At 39.4% G+C, this 19,253-nt stretch overlaps 2 protein-coding genes, 1 long non-coding RNA gene and 1 other non-coding gene across 8 annotated transcripts; 1 reads left to right on the top strand and 3 right to left on the bottom strand.

Annotated features, from left to right (window-relative positions):
- Nucleotides 1-336: 336 nt before the first annotated feature.
- On the bottom strand, nt 337-7,700 carry LOC113119121 (lymphocyte antigen 6B). Of its 2 annotated transcripts, none has more exons than XM_026288349.1 (3): nt 7,644-7,700; nt 2,012-2,134; nt 337-795 (listed from the first exon to the last, which is right to left on the bottom strand). In XM_026288349.1, exons 1-3 carry the CDS (start codon nt 7,669-7,671, stop codon nt 581-583), a joined length of 366 nt encoding a protein of 121 aa, XP_026144134.1. In that variant the 5' UTR covers nt 7,672-7,700; the 3' UTR covers nt 337-580. The 2 variants fall into 2 exon arrangements, with proteins under 2 accessions (XP_026144134.1, XP_026144133.1); XM_026288348.1 differs by lacking the exon at nt 7,644-7,700 and adding an exon at nt 3,777-4,201.
- ddah2 (DDAH family member 2, ADMA-independent) lies at nt 6,504-12,913 on the top strand. 4 transcript variants are annotated; one of them, XM_026288346.1, is made up of 6 exons: nt 6,504-6,639; nt 8,049-8,566; nt 8,634-8,822; nt 9,905-10,024; nt 10,105-10,248; nt 12,312-12,913. In XM_026288346.1, the coding sequence occupies exons 2-6, from the start codon at nt 8,276-8,278 to the stop codon at nt 12,426-12,428; spliced, it is 861 nt and encodes a 286-aa protein (XP_026144131.1). In that variant the 5' UTR covers nt 6,504-6,639; nt 8,049-8,275; the 3' UTR covers nt 12,429-12,913. The 4 variants fall into 4 exon arrangements, with proteins under 4 accessions (XP_026144131.1, XP_026144128.1, XP_026144127.1 ...); XM_026288343.1 differs by having other exon boundaries at nt 6,604-6,734; XM_026288342.1 differs by lacking the exon at nt 6,504-6,639 and adding an exon at nt 6,809-7,047.
- A 339-nt stretch (nt 12,914-13,252) lies between these two features.
- On the bottom strand, nt 13,253-14,337 carry LOC113119124 (uncharacterized). The gene is made up of 2 exons (XR_003294419.1): nt 13,955-14,337; nt 13,253-13,712 (listed from the first exon to the last, which is right to left on the bottom strand). It is a non-coding gene; the product is annotated as an uncharacterized LOC113119124 (long non-coding RNA).
- On the bottom strand, nt 13,767-13,896 carry LOC113120324 (small nucleolar RNA SNORA3/SNORA45 family). Its single transcript, XR_003294598.1, has one exon. It is a non-coding gene; the product is annotated as a small nucleolar RNA SNORA3/SNORA45 family (small nucleolar RNA).
- Nucleotides 14,338-19,253: the final 4,916 nt, after the last annotated feature.

Here is a 19,253-nt window from a genome sequence, read left to right as displayed (position 1 = left end):
TTCTTGAGCCTTCATGTTTAGATCAGGTTTAATATAATATATATTGTTAGATTAATTCAAAGAGTAAAAAAAATACTTGAAAAATAAGTTTCAAAAATATAGTTATGTGCTCTACAGCCTCTGGAACACAGTCTGTCCGTATGAAAAATATGCATTAATGTTTCTAGAATCAATAAAAATGACAAAAAAAGTTACTGTCATTAGTATTTACAGCAAAAATTAAGCAAACTGTTAGATTTAGCAGTTGTGTGGGTTTTATATTTAGAAGAAGAGTTTCAGTATTTTGAGCATGCATGACTCATTCTCATGAGTCTTGACTCAGTGTGTGTGTGTGTGTGTGTGTGTGTGTGTGTGTGTGTGTGTGTGTGTGTGTGTGTGTGTGTGTGGTTGCAGGCACTTCCCTTCAAGCAAGGCGTTTGCAAGAAAGTGCGTAGATGGACTTACAGTTTCAGTCTTGTGTGCATGTCAAATTTGAGTGGATGCATTGGTTTTAAACCGACGGTGTTGGTATGTGGTGGTGTTTCTGAACGTCATCCTTTGCTGATGGTGTCGTAGCACCTCGTGTGAGAGCCAGAGCTGCTCATCCCAGCTGGAGCAGGAGAGCCAGACCACAGAGGTGCAGCACTGCTCCGGTCCAGCGGGGGGAGCTGATGGGTGCAGCAGTGTTGCAGAGATCCGTGTCACAGCACTCATTGGTGTAGTTGAACTTTATTCCTGCGGCCTGTTTCTCTCCGCTCTGGTCACACTGTGAGGGCAGGGCACAGCTCCGCTCGTACAGGACAATGGACACTGACCCTGGACACACACAAACATCACATCTCAGTCAAGGGACGAGGATCACAGTGTGCCATTCACAACAGTTAGCACATGATAATATTAACATCACTGATGATCTGGTTTTGCACCAACAAAGTTACCAAAAAAATCAATAAAAACTGCAAGAGGTCCTGCAGAAATATTGGAGCAGACATGAAGCTGAATGCCACATGCAAGTGAGAACTACTCATGATGTAGTTTCCAAATGCTTCTCGAGTGAAATCAGAGTAAACTACCGTCTGACTTCACCGAGCGACTATTCAGACTCATGTTGTGATTATACAGCCAGAGCAGAACTAAACTCTTTCCACCACCACACATTTACCTTTTAATGTTATTTGCTTCATAAATGGATTTGACATAAATTCTGAAGTACATTTTATTACAATACTTATGACCTAATTTCAGATCTTGTACACGTTTGTTTTGATGCTGAAATTAACGTCTTCAGTGTTGCTTGCCTGTTAAATGTCACACAGGTAATTTTTTTTACAACTAATCTACTTTGTCCCCTGAGCATCGAGTAAATCTGTGAATTTAGGTAAGAAAAGTGTATGTGTAAACAGAGACAGCGTCCAGAAGTTCACAGATTACAGGTGTTTTGCAAATCACTTGACTCGGTTATTATCAAGAAAATGTCAACAGGACATGAAAAAAAACTGCTGTATGATTATTTGAACAAGCTACAACATGCATCATGCTGGACTGTTATTGTGCCTTCAGCAGCCACAGGTTTTCCTGCCACAAATAAATCACCTGTCGCTTATCATTTCACATATTTTACTGATCATCTATTTAATTGGCAATAAAGTGACAAGATGTACTCAACTTTGTTGATAGTAAAGACCCTGCTTGCAAAACTAAACTTGTGACGCAGTGTTACATCAGGTTTGCAGAATCCGGTCCAGTCAGCTTTATTAGGGAACACCCTGTTACTCACTCACGAGGACAGAACTCGCCTTAGAAACAAGTCCACGTCCAACCAAGTCCTCTAACTCCTACTCAGAATACACCTCCACTCCTACTTTCCCACACCTTACATCACACACACACACACGAGATGTAAGTATCATGTGTGTGTGATGGTGTGGGAAAAAAAATCAAATCAGGATCCCACATTCCCACAGACTGCCGATTCATTCTTGTGCTGTTTTGTTTCAGTCAGCAGAACAGTGCAGTGTTCGGTTCAGGTGACCTTTAACTCCTACAGCTGTGCTGGCAAGACATCGCTGGCCCACGGGACACTCCTGGGGGAACTTCAGACAGTCCAGAGGAGAGATGGCTGGAAACATGCATGTGTAGCATGTCAAGGACAACACTGCAAGAGAGGGACGACAGTCAGTGAATCTTTCAGAATCAGCATCGGATTCATAAAACGCTTTGACTAGTCCTCTAATGTTTTTTCTTTAAAGGGGTCGTGAACTGCCTCTGTTTTTATTTGTGTACTGTTCTCTGATGTCCACTTATAATGTTATCACATTTTTACATAAAAAACATAATTAAGAAGTAGTAGTCTATTTTCTGTCCTGTTTTAACCCTCATCAGACGCTGTGTTTGAATAGTCATGGAGGATTGTAGACTCTGAAGTGTTGTGATTGGCTAATAGTGTATGATTGACAGCCTTCATCCTTCACTGATGGACGCTGCTGTGAATTAGGTCAAAAATGCATAAATATTCCTATCAAACAAACTGATTAACAGGTAAAGCCATAGTGATCACTTGTGTTTTGCAACATTTTTCGACTTCTGAAACGAAAAGGATGTTTTAATAGTACATTGACCTCTTATAAAAGATGAAGGGAATTTTGTTTTCTCAGTTCATGACCCCTTTAAACTGGTCAATTGACGTTGGTTCCCTAAAAACTTTCACTTGTGTCATCTGAATAATAAGACTCACTACCCCTTGGTGAACTGCGAGTTGGTAACACTACTTCTTAAGAAAATCTTAACATAGAGACTATAGGACTTGATTTACTCAAAACAAAAAGGCAAATTAGCGTGAGAACACAGTCTGATAAAAGCGCTGGCGGGAGTGGAAAGTCCTGCGGGTTACTTACTGAGAACACGGATATCATTTCCATAAAGACCAATGCAAAACAAAGAGCATTTGCATAAGATTTGTGTAATTATATGTTCAGATAATGTCTTCCTCTTGCACTCCGAATAAATTCATTATCTCCCTTCTATCATGTCTCTGTCCTCTGTGGAGCCTCCTTCTGGCATCAACAATCACAGCCATGGGTTAACGCAGGATTTGGGCTGGTGAATAATGGAGCAAATACCAGTGAATTAACTTCTGCCAACCATAGATAATCAGGTTGTGTGATTCCTGTAAATACTCTCTGAAAGGGCGTCTGAATGGGCCACTTCTTCAAATGCATATCCATGGGTCAGCCACACAGATGTCTACATGGCCTTTGCATTGCATATTTTTCACTACACATCTTTAGTAAATCCTGACAGTATTTTATTTTATTTTTTTACGGCGAAGAGGGTTTGCACTGGCAAAGGCTGTTAGAAAATCAGGCTCTAAATTTATGCAACTGATCCCGTTCACCCTTCCTCACCCATGCTCTTTTAGTTCAATTCAGAGGTTTCTCCTGACACCGAGTTGAGAGTCAAAGCAGAGGAGATTCTAGAGGACACTAGATCTGAATAGCCACATGCAATCTTTAGCAGTTGTTATGGGATAGAGTTGTGGATGATTCAACTAAGAAGATATTGATGAAGTTAGGAATATATGCAAATCTTAGTCTGTACTCTCTTTCATTAGGCCTTGAATGGCAGAAACATTGAAGTGATGCTTTTATACTCAGAGAACAGCTCCAGCTTAAAGCAAGAGACATTCAGCACTGCTCCAACCAAGCACATGTCTTCAGTGAGGCGACATAAAAATGATTCGAAACACAAGTGTCTTTGGTTGAATGAATTCTAATCTCCATGTTCAGATGAATACTTACCTGCTAAAGGCAGACAGCCGATGAGGATGAGGAGAGATCCGTTAGATTTCATCATGATGGTCTCCTCTGATCACCAAAAAGACAGAAGAGTCTCCCAGATCAAATTGAGAAGATTCCCGTTCCTAATCCCAGGCATGTAATACTGAGTATAATGGAGTCCGAATCTAAATGACTATGAAACTCCCACATTTTTTAGTTTGCTGTTGTCTAGAGCTGAATAGATTGTGGAGGGCTTTGGACTCCACCCTGAGAGTTTGATTAGATTTGGTGAATAGAGCTAAACTGAAGTCAGGACATCGGTTATAGGCCAATACACACTGCACTGACAGACACAGATCCAAGTCCCCACAAACACAGACTGAACATGATCAATCAATGAAAACAAATGCAGATCAGACAAAGCCCAGCAGACGTCTGCGTCTGTCAGTGCAGTGTGAACTGACCGTAAGAAAACACAGAACATCTTCTTTTGTAATTGTTCTGATCTGGTGGTGCCACTACTATATTTTAAGAAGGAGTGTATATGTGTGTTTCTGAGCACAACAAAGAACAAATGCATAGCCTGTTTGTACCAAATTACAGGCATGCAGAGCAGCAGGGAAATCAAATGACAGCAACCTTGTGACACAAGCGTGACACACAGTCACGATAAACGGTTTACTACTGATTATGGCATTAAGGCACACACACACACACACACACACACACACACACAGCAATGCATACTCAGACAGAGCATGGAGATATTTCAGTGTCTCTACTGGACTGACGGCTCACTCCCAACAGAGTCCTGCACATACATGTGCAGCCAAAGAGGACATGCCTGTGTGGCTTTCGTGAGGCTGTGCATACGAAGCTGGTTTAGCTTCAGAAACGAGGGATGGACAGATGGTCTGTTCTTTAATCCCGTCTATCCTCTGCTAGTCTTTGTCTCGATCTGTTCTCCTTTCCTCTGCAGTCATGGCCGTGTCATCTTGAGCTGTCTGTGGATCAGTGGCCTTACACAGGTATCACGTCAGCTCCTTCAGATCCTAAAAACAAACTACACTCACTGTGGTACTACTACAGACAAATCATGGTCTTAAGCTTAAATCACAGGCAGAATCATTAAAGTGCTGGTGTCCAGAACACTGTGGTCAGATGTTTTTAAATGATCCGCAGGAAACAGTGCTCATGAACCGCTGTTGAGATAGCATTATTAGCATACCTCACAACCAGAGCCACAGCACGGCCTGCTCGTGTATTGCTTTAGCAATCCAATAAACAAGTTAGTGATGAGAGAAACAAAATATGGCAAAGTGTCTCAGTGACACACCACAAGCGTGTCAGAACAGCTTAAACATGCATAGAACATGCTTTATTGAAAGCTATTCTCCTCAAGCTCATTAAAGCAGGATGGATTCTGATTAACTGATTCTCATCAATGTTTTTATCATTCATTAGCTGGGGTGAAAAAATATTGTTTTAAAAGTGAATGCAATTATATTGTTCCTATGTGCATTTATCATTATAGTTGTGGTGTGGCCTCTTCTTTTAAATTAAGAAAGATTTTTAAAACTATATGGTTAACACTGTAGTAATTGTTATGGTGTTAATGGACCTTCAGTCACTAGATGCCACCTCCTGGCACAATGATGCAACTAGCAGAAAAAATCACCTGAATCTCCAAAATCACCATCTTCCTGTCTGAAATGTGCAAACATAAAACATGGAGTGATACAAACAGCACAGTCCCGGTGCTATCGGACCGTATCAGCACCAGAGCTCACTGTTGTGTATAATACAGCTCTTTCAGTGACTGACTCGTTTCATTAAAATCACCTCAACAGGTCTTCGGTTTACTGCAGGGTGTTCAGATCTCCAGCGCTGCACACTGAGGATGTTTTCCTTCTCAGACTCTGATCTGATCCTGCTGGGTTAACAATGAGAGAAATGCATTTCCTCTGAAAGGGTGCGACACTGAAGGACTAAGAATTAATTATATAGGATTTGGTTTACTTCACAGCCATGAAGCAAGGTTGCTGCTTGTGGGAGTGATATTCCTTTGTGAGAACTTTTTATTGTACAAATTTGGACACACCCGCAAGTGCATGAGTGAACATGAGAGAGCATTGTAGAAGATTTCAGGGAGAGAACATGATACATGAGAAATGCTGTGTATCATCACATTGAAATGTGTTATCTGCTAAAAGCATTTTTATCAGCGTAGATGTACACGGGAACTAATAGCCACAGAACCCATATATGCATTTCATGTGGTCTAAAAAACTTTACTATTTCTTAAAATCCACCCATTCCATGTATGAGGATTGATGAAGCAGAAAAAAAGCAGAATTCAGTGACGTCATCTCAGTTCAGTTTAAATAGTGTCTGTGCAATCATTTGCAATCATCAAAACAAAAGTGTCCTACAACATTGGGTTTTTAGTGAGAAAAATCAGCTTTGTAGAATTAAAACCAGTTTTATTATTGAAGGAGGTATGATCTCTTAATTGTGCCCATGAAATGCACCAGAAAGATGCATTTAACTAAAACAGACAAACAGAAAATGATTTCATAGGAAAGCATTCCACCAAATCCTCCTGAGGGTCTGAGGTCACCCCACCACACCAGCCCATAACAGCAAAACAACACATTTATGAGGCCGAGGACACAGCTAAACCTGACCTACATATTAAAAGAGTGGATTAGGGAACAGCTGCAGACAACAGAACACAGACGAGGGCTGCTTAACTGTGTCACAGCTCAGAATCCGCTGAACACTCAGTATTTAACATGAATAAAAGAGTGTGCCTCCATACTTCCCCCATCTTTAAGTTTCCAGTCCGGGAGCGCTGGGGGTGTGGCTGTAAACAACAGGGCTGGTGAGTGGAGGATCCTGAAAGATGGTCGGGAATGACTTTAATGTGGATCAGAGTTGGGCAGATTTCTAGAAGCGATGTGTCACTTTGACTCAGAGGTAGGCTGATGTTACTAAACCAGTGAAAAACCAGTGTAAGTGCGCGTCCCTGACATCTGCTCCGAGTGAACAAAGTCAATCAATCACCTTTATTTCGCGATGAGTAGATCCAAGGATCGCGTATGGTCAGACAGGAGGGAAGCACAGGGACTGGACAGGATGGATGGATGGACGGACTGAGGGGGAAGGGAAAGAGAGAGAGAGAGAGAGAGAGAAAGAAGAGAATAACGGTGTGTGTTTGTGCGAGGCGGCCAAAACTGCTCAGCGCGTGCACAGAAACAACCCGAGTTAACGCGTTTCATCGTGTCATAAGGTAGGATTTTGGGTTCTAGAGTTCAGGGCGTCAACTTTGGCAGCGAGACACTTTTGACAACTGTTGAACCGCTTTTGTGTAGTTCATCGACCACTTCACTTCACACAAACATTAGTGTCTTTGAATCTCGGGAAAAGTGCGATGAATTGGTGTTTTCTGGAAGTTTGACCGTTAGGTTTGTGTGCTGCTGCTCTGTAAACACCGACATCGACTGTAGAGATGTTATTAGCATAGTTACCCAAACAAACGTGTTGTTCCTAGGGTGTTCTCGTCTGTTTGGAAACTAACGTTACAGTAGGAAATATTTACTGGTAATACTCTACACTTCCAGATTCAGCCGTTTTGTTTTCCCTGAGCAATGTGGATACAGTTGTGCTCTTATCCGCAGTAACTTTTATATGATTTGTAAATTATTTTAAAATACAGATTATTTCCTAAACTGTTTGTTGTTGAACAGAACTAAAGTATGAGTGATCTGAAATGATACCAGGAATTCTCCCACATTCTGTTGTTGTTGTTGGGATATATATAAGTTATACACACACACACGTTACATAATTTGTCACACGTAAGTTATGCCAAAATATTCTCCATACCATTTACTCGAAGTTCAGTTGACAACATTTAATGTGCATAATCCACTGACAGAGCTGTTTAACTTTTTTTAAACATATACAAGGTTAAAAAACAAACAAAAACCGTTAAATTATTTGTACAGTGTAGTTGAATGGTTTAAAGCTGCTAACTTGATAAATGTGGAACATCAGAAGATCTTTGAGTCCGCTTTAAAGTCCAGGTAAAATACATTATTTATTAATTATATGATCCGCTGAAGGTTTTTAATTTAGCTCTCAAGTGGCATCGAGTTGATTAGTTTGACTTTAGATCTAGAGGTTTCCGAGACCCAAAGATTCACATATGATTTGGTTTGGTCTATAGCTCTTTAAAATGTTTTTTGTTCTCTCTCTCTCTCTCTCAATTTTGTATTTTCTCTGTCTCAGGCAGTATTAAAGGGATGATGCTCCTGGAGGTTTCTTCCCTGGGGATTCAGAGACATCAGGAATGATTTGCTGATCCAGTTGCTGTTGCCAAAAGTTTCCAATCACTTCCACTCCAAGACTGTCCTTCATAGACTTCAAACCTACACACACACACACACACACACACACACACACACACACACACACAGTTGAGCCTACACAAATATACCATTCATATACACGCCGTCATGGCCAACATCTATCCGTACGGCTGCTTCACGCATGCTGTGGTCAGAGGTATCCCAGAATCCTTTGGGAAGTTGGCGGAGGGTGGTGAAGGGCTTCAGACGGACCTGGCCAAGGCCCAGCGTCAGATGGGGGTGCTGACGGGTGCTCTGAGACAGAAGGTGGGGCTGCAGCTGATCGAGATCCCAGCAGTGTCCGAGCTGCCCGAGAGCTGGAGGATCGAAGACGTGGCTGTGATCCAGGGCGACACGGCGCTCATCACCCGACCCCTCAAGCAGCAGAGGCGCGCGGAGGTAAGGGCCGCTCGCGGGGCTGCGGGACACTCAGACGTGACTGGGGCTCAGAGCTGTGTCTTCACAGGCGGAGGCCGTGCGGCGCGTCCTGAACGAGCTCAAGCTGACGGTGCTGGAGATGGGCGACGAGGAGGGCCGGTCTGCTGGAGCCACTCTGGAAGGAAGTGATGTCCTCTTCACTGGAAAAGAGTTCTTCGTGGGGATTTCCAAACACACCAATCACCGTGGGGCAGAGGTTTTGGCCGACACCTTCAAGGTGAGTGTCGTGATTCGGTTGAACTGGGAAACACAGAATCTGTTAACAAAATAGAAAAACTGAATTTAATCATAATAATAATTTTAAAAAAAAGTATTTGAAAAGAGCCCTAAAAATTTGATCTTTGTTAGACTTTTAGTAAAGTGTTTTTAACTTTCATTATTTAAATCAATTAGACATGGTTTTTGGTTAATAAAAATGTCATTTAACCATTTAAACCGAGTCAGGAAAAACAAAAGGAAACTTGGAAAATTGAAAACACTTCATAGGGTCCTGATTTTTACACCAACTACTTAAAGCTCTTTCAACTCGTATTTTATTTAATTTTACGTTATATTTTACAGTTTGTCAATTGATTTAAGATTTTGTAGGCTCTACATACATGTGTTCACCCCACAACAATTATTTTATACTTGCATTTAATAATTTAGCAGACACTTAGCTCATCATCGTCAATTCAGTTCAAGTTTATTTGTATAGCGCAACTTCACAAAAATATTACGTTCTACAATATTAGTAGTAGCTTATAAGTGGTGACTGTCAGTTTTTGCACGTATGACAGGATTTTTAGAAAAATTAATACAAGACATAGTCACCCAGACGATGAAGATTATTAACAGCAATTATTATATGATGCAGTCACACTTGGAGCAATATCTGTTAGTTCTGTTGTTGATTCAGGGGTAGCGTCATTATTGTTTAATGAGTTTAATTTCTTTTAGCTTTGAATTGAATTCTTGCTCTTTAACTCTTTATTGCAGTAGTCCACTCATCGTAAGAATGTCAGCTCACAGTCATTAGTATCACAAACTCTTTATTTGGATGGTCTCCTCTTTGCAAGTGCATTCTACTATTATTCTCCCTAACCTTGATCATCTACTGATACTCTAATGAGAGTCAGCTGACACAGAGTCAGACTCACTTATAGTATGCGTAAAGTGGATTACTGCCAGAGTATAACAACATAGAGTAAAACAACGCAGCATGGGATGCTAAGATTCAGTACTTGGGGTTTGCACTAATAATGAGAGGAGATGCCAGCTCAAGGCAGCTAACGGTGCTGTGGTGCGGCGTGTGTTCAGGACTTTGCGGTGTCCACCGTGCCGGTGTGTGGAGGCTCTCGTCTGAAGAACATCTGCTCCATGGGCGGCCCTGACACCATCATCATCAGCAGCAGCGACGGGGCCAAGAAGACCCTCCGAGTGAGTGTGTGTGCATGTCAAATACCTGACACAGTCGCTTCGTGACGGACGGCTTTTCTGAGGAGTGCTTGTGGTTTCAGATGATGGAGCAGCTGACTGACCATCACTACGAGATCTTGACTGTGCCCGAGGATGTGGCTGCTAACTGCGTTTACATCAGAGGTCCTGCTAAAGTGGACTTCCTCCTGCACCCCACGGCCGAGGAGTGTCCCAACAGTGTTCCCGTGAGTAACAGAGCGTGCACAGTAAAACAGACCATAATCAGCAGCTCTCGTTGGCATTATGTCATCCCTCTGTGATTTCAGTGTAACATATTTTTGGTGGAAAGCATACTATGTTACCATTCAAAAGTACCATTAAAAAACACACTTTTATTTAACAAGGACAAATGAAAATGATCAAAAGTGACACTAAAGGCATTTATGTTCCAGAAGATTCATTTCAAATAAACGCTGTTCTTTAAGACATTCTACTTCCTATCAGTAAGTTACAGTCATTACAGTGTGTGCATAATTATTATTATTAGTTGATTTTTTTCTCTGTTTTCTGAGGTCATGCCTTAACTCTACAAATTCCAGTATTGCATTTGTTTTGAACATATCTCGTGGCATTACATTTTTTCTTACTTTACCATCTGATGTGTATCTATTTTCGGCTCATTTTATCTGTAAAAGAGACCCTGCTTAATAATTATTCACACCTGAATACAAGGTGTTTTTCACTTTCAACCTTCATAGGCAAATATATACTGTATGTGACCATGGAGCACAAAAGCTGTCTTAAAGGGTTAGTTCACTCAATAATCAAAATTATGTAATCAATAACTCCCCCTCATGTCGTTCCAAACCAGTGAGACCTCCGTTTATCTTCAGAACACAGTTTAAGATATTTTAGATTTAGTCCGAGAGCTCTCAGTCCCTCCATTGAAGCTGTGTGTACGGTATACTGTCCATGTCCAGAAAGGTAAGAAAAACATCATCAAAGTAGTCCATGTGACATCAGAGGGTCCGTTAGAATATTCTGAAGCATCGAAAATACATTTTGGTCCAAAAATAGCAAAAACTACGACTTTATTCAGCATTGTCTTCTCTTCCGTGTCTGTTGTGAGAGAGAGTTCAAAACAAAGCAGTCTGGATGTCCGGTTCGTGAACGAATCATTCGATGTAACCGGATCTTTTTGAAACAGTCCACCAAATCAAACTGAATAGTTTCTAAATGGTTCGCGTCTCCAATACACATTAATCCACAAATGACTTAAACTGTTAACTTGTTTAATGTGGCTGACACTCCCTCTGAGTTCAAACAAACTAATATCCCGGAGTAATTCATCCACTCAAACAGTAGACTGACTGAACTGCTGTGAAGAGAGAACTGAAGATGAACACCGAGCCAGATAACGAACAACAAACTGACTCTTTCTGGACATGGACAGTAGACCGTACACACAGCTTCAATGGAGGGACTGAGAGCTCTCGGACTAAATCTAAAATATCTTAAACTGTGTTCAGAAGATAAACTGAGGTCTCACGGGTTTGGAACGACATGAGGGTGAGTTATTAATGACATAATATTCAATTTTCGGTGAAATAATCCTTTAAGTGTTTGGGGTATAGTTTTAGCAATAGCCAAAAATACATTGTATGGGTCAAAATTATACATTTTTCTATTCTGCCAAAAATCATTAGGATATTGTAAATTGTATTAGGAGTAAAGATCATGCTTTATGAGGATATTTTGTATATTTCTTACCATAAATTTATAAACTTAATCTTTTATTAGAAATAAGCATTGATAAGAACTTAATTTGAACAACTTTAAAGATGATTTTCTCAATATTTAGATTTTTTTGCTCCCTCACATTCCAGATTTTCAAAGAGTTGTGTCTCAGACAGATATTGTTCTCCGAACAAACCACACATCAATGGAGAGATGATTTATTCAGCTTTTATTTCTATTTTGGTCCAGGGTCACATATCACTTATAATACACAACTGATTGAAGTTATTAAAATTGATGTTGATTTGGCATTGGAAAATTGTGCTTGGTAAAAATATGATCAGAATATCAACTCGCCTAAGAATAATGCATGCACACAATGAGTTAACTGAAGCGTAGTTGAAAAGCTACTTCTAGTTAGTGGGATGTCTACGGACTTGCCTTTCCTGTCAAAGTATTTGAGTAAATGCAGATCTCACGGTTGATTGTCCCATTGGCTTCAGCTGACAGCTGTGTTTCTAGAAGTAACAGAAACCTGTTTTCTTGATAGCGTTTGCATCTTCTGTTTCAGGCTTTCCAGCGCTTGACCGACTACACCCTGCTGCCCACCGCCTGCAGCGAAGCCTCCAAACTCGGGGCGGCGCTGTCCTCCCTTTGCCTGCTCATCAACAAGAAACCCAACTATTAAAGATATTCTCCTACAATCACCGCATAATCATTCACTTTCTTTACCTCTCGCCTTTTCTTGTGTTCCCTTTAGCCTGAGTTTTAAGGGCTGCAACTGTCCATATGTTTCTCTTATGCTTTAATTTCTTAGCTGTTTTATACAGGTTCCTTTAGATTTGGATAATGGACACACATTATGAGAGTATTATAATAAATGGCCTTGAAAATAGTTTTATTTACTCCTGTTCCAATCCAGGGGGTTTTAATACTGCCCAAACACACGGGTCTTTACAGCAGTCCTGAACACTTCTGCTCAGGTCCGCTAGCTCATGTGTGTTTGATCGGGACGGGGGACCTCGAGGTCTCAAGAGTTTAGAAGACGTGTCGTTTCATGGCTTCTCTGGGTATATTCTGCTATTAAAGCTAGTCATGTACAATCATTTTTTAGTATATTGTGTTTTTCCCTCAACTGTATTGACATTAAAAATAAATAAAAAACATTGTTTGCTCTTGTGGTTTCTATCAGGAGCGGTTTAGTTTTACATGATTCATTTAAAAGAAAATAAATGCCTTCCTCTACAAAAACTCAGTTTTGTTTGGACACATTCAGAAACTGCCCACAGGTGTGAGACAGATGGGTCATCGGTCTGTCCAGGGGTGTCCTCACCTGCGACCCTACACAGGACAATTCTGCTGTGAGCTAACTTCAGTTTCTGATTAGTAAGTGGATGTTATATTGACATTTTGTATATAAATGCTGTTCTTATTAAACAAGAACAAAAGTTAATGCAGTGGTACAGACAATGAGCTAATCTTTTCTTAAACATGCTGGAGTAGACGCCTTAGTTTGATTAAAAAAATCAATTTATTTTTTATTAGGAAAATACCAGATACAAAAATGGGCTTTTTCTATACCACATTTCACATTTTATAAAAATGACTTAAACTTCACAAACCTTTCAGTACAAACGAAAAACAACACCACCCTGTGAACATGCAATGCTAAGATAGCGCTTACATGTATGATGTTTTTAAACATTGCTAAAATACCTCTTGTTGTTGCACGGAGTAATTATACACACACAAATATATCCTAACACATGATAATGGGCCTGTTGTGCTGTTGCCTCCAGTATATTACAAGAGGGAGTACAGCTTAAACCACACCTGCACAGCACACAATAGCTGTGTGTATATTCCATTAAACATTTCAGTTATATCATGATTTATTCATGCTTCTAAAACAACAGATGTTCAACAGTTGGGCTTCACACTTTCCAGCTCATCTTCAGTGGTTTGATGATCCCTGAGACAATAAAGAACAGCTGTTAGACATCAGCCTGTGTTTGTATGAGATGATGCATGTTTCTGAGCTGGTGATTGGCTGGGCAACAGAAAGCAGCAGCCAATGAATAAGCAGAGAGTTACTCTGCGAGGACTATAGCACACCAGGACCACGAGCAGCATCAGGGTGTGACTCTAGTCTCGCTCTTCACACATTAAAGCAGGAATCATTTAGATCTGAGTAATGGACCGCAGCAGCAGTACCTTCAGTGTGTGAACTCTCCTGCGGTCATCAGCTGCTGTTATCTGTGTGTGTCTGGAGCAGCCAAGTGGAGAAAGCAGCTGGCGCTCTTCTCATTCAGGATTACATCACTGTCAAACAAGAAGAAATAACGGTTTGATCCAATCAAGAAATGAGTCACTACAAACCAAGTTCAGGAAAATACAGAGAAGCTCAATCTCAACCACGTGCAACAAATGACCAGAAAATAAAATAAGTACAAACCCCATCTCTTCTAGTCATCTGAATCTGGCTTTAATCAACAAACCACAACAAGCAGCAAGAAGGGTTGGGTATCATTTGAATGATCAATTCAGATTCTGCTTATTGAGCAGATTAATCCTCAGTTTTGATTCCAATACAATAAATAAATTAAAGCTGCAAGCAGCGATGAACGGGCCCTCGCACCCGGGCTCACCGGCAGCGAGTGGCTTTAGTTAATAGGTGAACGGTGAGAAATATGCGTTTAAACTCATAAATATAAGTAGAATATATCAATGTTTATTCCATATATGTGCCAATCTTCCTGTTGCCAGCAGGTGGCGCTATCATTATAATGGAAAATTGGCCTTCAGATGTGTTCAGGGCAGGACTTTTATCGAACATGTGAGGTTTGGGGAGGATTGGACATTTTATGCCTGAGTTACAACAACATCCTATTTCATGGCGAAACAATGAAATTTGTCAGGCCGCCATGGACACGCCCTTTAACGAAACCTCAAGATCTTCGCAATTTAAGATCGCAAAAGGCTTTAGATTACACTGACCAAGTTTGGTGTTGATCTGAATAAATATCTAGGAGGAGTTCGTTAAAGTACAACCCCTGAAAATGGCCAAAACAACACTAATTTTGCAGAGAAAATTCCAAATAACTGACTTCCTGGTGGGATTCGGACTTCGTACCAAGAGACTTTTTCGTAGATATTGGTGTGTTACATGTGTGTACCGATTTTTGTACATGTACGTGAAACATAGCTCAAGGCGCACTCCGTTTAAAGTGTATACGCACTCCGTTGAAAGTGTATAGGTGGCGCTATTGAGCCATTTTGCCACACTCGATGGAATATTGGCCTTCAGATCTGTCCAGGCCAGGACCCTTATCACACAAGTGAAGTTTGGGCAAGATCGGACATTTTATGCCTGAGTTATAACATCTTTTATTCCCATGGCGAGACATTGAACTTCATCACGGCGCCATGGACACACCTTTTAACAAAAACTCAAGATCTTCACAACTAAACATCACACAGGTCTTTAGATTAGACGGACCACAAAAAAGACATTGATGTCATAAAATTTCTAGGAGTAGTTTGTCGCAGTGTAAAATATGTAACTTCCTGTTGCCAATAGGTGGCGCTATGACTATAACTGAATATTGGCATGTAGATCTGTTCAGGTCAAGAGTCTTATCCAACATGTGAAGCTTGGGGCAGATTGGACATTGTATGTCTGAGTTACAGCAACTTCCTTTTTCATGGCGAAACATCGAAATTTGTCAGGCCGCCATGGACCCGCCCTTTAACGAAACCTCAAGTCCTTCGCAATTTATTATCGCAAAGGGCTTTAGATTACACTGACCAAGTTTGGTGTTGATCTGAATAAATCTCTAGGAGGAGTTCGTTAAAGTACAACCCCTGAAAATGGCAAAAACAACAGCAATTTTGAAGGGAAAATTCAAAATAACCGACTTCCTGTTGGGATCCGGATTTCGTACCAAGAGACTTTTTTGTAGGTATTGGAGTGTTACATGTGTGTACCAATTTTTGTACATGTACGTGAAACATAGCTCGAGGCGCACTCCGTTGAAAGTGTATAGGTGGCGCTATAGAGCCATTCTGCCACACCCGGTGGAATATTGGCCTGAAGATCTGTTCAGGCCAGGACTCTTATCACACATGTGAAGTTTGGGGAAGATCGGACATCTTATGCCTGAGTTATAACATCTTTTATTCGCATGGCGAGACATCGAACTTCGTCGCGGCGCCATGAACAAGCCTTTTAACGAAAACTCAAGATCTTCACAACTGAACATCGCACAGGCCTTTAGATTAGACTGACCACAAAAAAGACATTGATGTCATAAAATTTCTAGGAGTAGTTCGTCGCAGCGTAAAATATGTCACTTCCTGTTGCCAATAGGTGGCGCTATGACTATAACTGAATATGGGCATGTCAATCTGTTCAGGTTCGGAGTCTCATCAAACATGTGAAGTTTGGGGCAGATTGGTCATTGTATGTGTGAGTTATAGCAACTTCATTTTTCATGGCGAATCATCGAAATTCGCCAGGCCGCCACGGACACGCCCTTCAACGAAAAGTCAGGATCTTCGCAATTTAACATCGCAAAGGCCTTTAGATTAGGCATACCAAATTTGGTGTTGATTTGAAGAACTCTCTAGGAGGAGTTCGTTAAAATACAACACATGGAAATGACCAAAATTACACAAAATATGCTCATAATATTAAAAATAACCGACTTCCTGTTGGGTTTAGAATTTCGCTCCAAGAGTCTTTTTTGTAGGTATTGGTGTGTTACATATGTGTGCCAATTTTCGTGCATGTACGTCAAACATAGCTGGAAGGCTGTTGATTTTCTTGGTATAGGTGGCGCTGTCGAGCCATTTTGCCACACCCTCTTCTGAATCCTATATCAGACGAAAATTTTCACCAGGTTTGACGAGTGTGCAAAGTTTCATGACTTTTTGAGCATGTTAAAGCCCTCAAAAATGCGATTCATTCGGGAGAAGAAGAAGAAGAAGAAGAAGAATAATAATAAATATAGCTGCAAGCAGCGATGGCGGGCTCAAGCCACCAATGCCATCGCCACCCCGGTGGCATCAGGTAAACTGTGCCCAGCGGGCACATGCATTCACAATATCCCTCTGGCAGTGAGGTTTTAAAGCGTATGGCGGTTAAAGGGTTAATCCGAATCATCTAGACTTTAAAATCACATTCACAGAACAATATATATATATATATATATATATATATATATATATATATATATATATATATATATATATATATATTTAGTAACACTTTACAATAAGATTTCATTTATAAACATTATGTTAACATGAACAATATTTATATAGCATTCATTCATGTCATTTAATATTCCAAACTTAAACATTAAAACATTGTTTTATTGTGATTTTTTTTCCAAGCACATTTTACCAATTCCAAGCCATATCAATCTTAATAACTACCATTATTTTTTATTTAATCATTTATGAGTGCTATACAATATTCCAGGAAAGCTGGAAGAGAAAAACTCCTTATATTCATGTGCAGAATCATTAGGCATGTTTTCTTTTACAGATGAAATGCGCTAAAAAAGAGTTTTAACTCAAACGTTTTTAACTCAAAGTCGAAAATTATGAAATACCCATGAGAAATATCAAACACAAATGCAATACAGAAATGGATAAGTTAAGATTTGACCATTGTACAAAAATGCTGACTAGGTCATGAGGTCAGAAAAGAAGAAGAAAAAAAAAAACAGGTCAAGAAGAACTGACAAAAATAATTACAAAATAATTAGGAATTAATGTGAAGATTAATTTTTAGTAAATTCTGCAAGACAGACTTTCAGGAAAGGAGGTGGAATAAAAATGAGCTCCTAAATCTTAACCCCGGATTCAGGAAAATATATTCCTCAAACCATCGGATAAGAGGAGGTGGTGCTGGTCCTTCACGAGTCACTCTAATCTGTTCATAAAGCCTATATATAAAGTCTTAATATGTAGTATTTCACAATACTTCATGGTATTCTAATTAAATCATTTTTTGGAATCTTTGATTTCTCAGAACCTGACACATTGTAATTCTGAGACTCCAGGAAAGTGGCAGTTCTGTAAAATGTTGGCACTGGAGACTAAATGCTCCCTGATAGTTTCACAACTAATTCACTTAACACACACACACACACACACACACACACACATTACCCACAGTGACAGAGGGACAGAGTGACATCAGATGTATGATATTTTTTTAATTTTCTATCATCCATATAGTGTTGTATAGTCATGAAACTATGCATATTTCCTCAGAATGACTTGTCTTCTATGTGTAAATTTTTTTTAAGTGTTTAGAAGCTGCACTTAAAAAAATAAAAGACATTTACTGGTTACTTTTTTACTAATATTTTAAAAAATCACCACGACAAAACAATTCAAGCCATTCAAAATTCATCCGCACCTGTACTGTAAGATACATTCTTTAAACTGGTAAAAGAGGATGTGGTGCTGATCCTTCAAGTCACTCAAAACGTATCTGTCCATAAAGCCTATAAAGAATTATTCTTAATATACAGTTCACAATACTTCAGCTTGTTATTCTAATTAAGTGAATGTCATTTTATCAGTAAAATACATAAAATTCATATTATTTTTCTTTGAAAGATTTCTATAAATGATTTAAATCATACTTGTTTCTACAATAATTATTTAAAAGTAATCCTATAGCTCCATCTGGTGGCCATTATTGGTACTAAGAATTGCAAGCTTGATTTATATGTTATGATAGTTTTAAATTTATGCTGGCTCTTGAAAATGATAAAGCTATGAAACTTACTGTGCTTCCTTCAAATGATGACTTCTACGTATATAAAAAATTATGAAGAGTTGGAATTAAAAATTTTAAAGATATAGTAAAATTACTATTGTATTTTTTTTATGTTACTTTAATAAATCGCTATGGCCACACCATTTAAGGTATCCTAAACCCATTCGCAATTTAACATCTTCCGTATATGGCTTCATGTTAAAACAGTTTGGTGTGAACTACTTGTGTCTTCTTGGAGGAGAATGAATTCATTTACAGGCTGAGTTTATCATAAATCCACAATAACATTTATGAGTTCTGTATCAATCAGTGTTGTTGTTTGTTTATTTTTTATTTATTTTTTTCATAGGAAGATAACTGACCCTTTACTCTCCTTTTTAATAAATGTGCTTATAAACCAAGAACAAGCTATTTATAGCTGTATTTATAAACTGCTTACTACTGACTATTAATATTGGGACAAGGCTTTATGAAGCATGAACTGACTATTTACTAATGAGTGCAGTTATTATAAAGTGTTATCAATGCATTTGCTAATCTTAACAAATTAGACATTATTTTACAGTGTTATCAAATCCCTTAAATGATTGTAAGTGTTTTGTAATGATTTTATTGACCTAAAAGCATTTGTGAAAGTGCTGCTTGCATTAGAGCTTAGTCTTGATCTGTGAGCTGAACAGATTTACTGTTACATCCATGAGATTATGTAAATTA

The sequence above is a fragment of the Carassius auratus genome, chromosome 19, assembly GCF_003368295.1.
Source record: "Carassius auratus strain Wakin chromosome 19, ASM336829v1, whole genome shotgun sequence".
In the NCBI taxonomy this organism is placed as follows: Eukaryota; Metazoa; Chordata; class Actinopteri; order Cypriniformes; family Cyprinidae; genus Carassius; species Carassius auratus.
This window is presented reverse-complemented; position numbering and strand designations above follow the sequence as displayed.

Coding starts and splice junctions, on each gene's coding strand:
- LOC113119121 (XM_026288348.1), bottom strand. CDS start 3,831: ATGATGAAATCTAACGGATCTCTCCTCATCCTCATCGGCTGTCTGCCT. Junction 2,135..3,776: donor CGGCTGTCTGCCTTTAGCAG/GTAAGTATTCAT, acceptor CCTCTCTTGCAG/TGTTGTCCTTGACATGCTAC. Junction 796..2,011: donor CACAGCTGTAGGAGTTAAAG/GTCACCTGAACC, acceptor GTGTGTGTCCAG/GGTCAGTGTCCATTGTCCTG.
- ddah2 (XM_026288346.1), top strand. CDS start 8,276: ATGGCCAACATCTATCCGTACGGCTGCTTCACGCATGCTGTGGTCAGA. Junction 8,823..9,904: donor TTTTGGCCGACACCTTCAAG/GTGAGTGTCGTG, acceptor GCGTGTGTTCAG/GACTTTGCGGTGTCCACCGT. Junction 10,025..10,104: donor GGGCCAAGAAGACCCTCCGA/GTGAGTGTGTGT, acceptor TTGTGGTTTCAG/ATGATGGAGCAGCTGACTGA.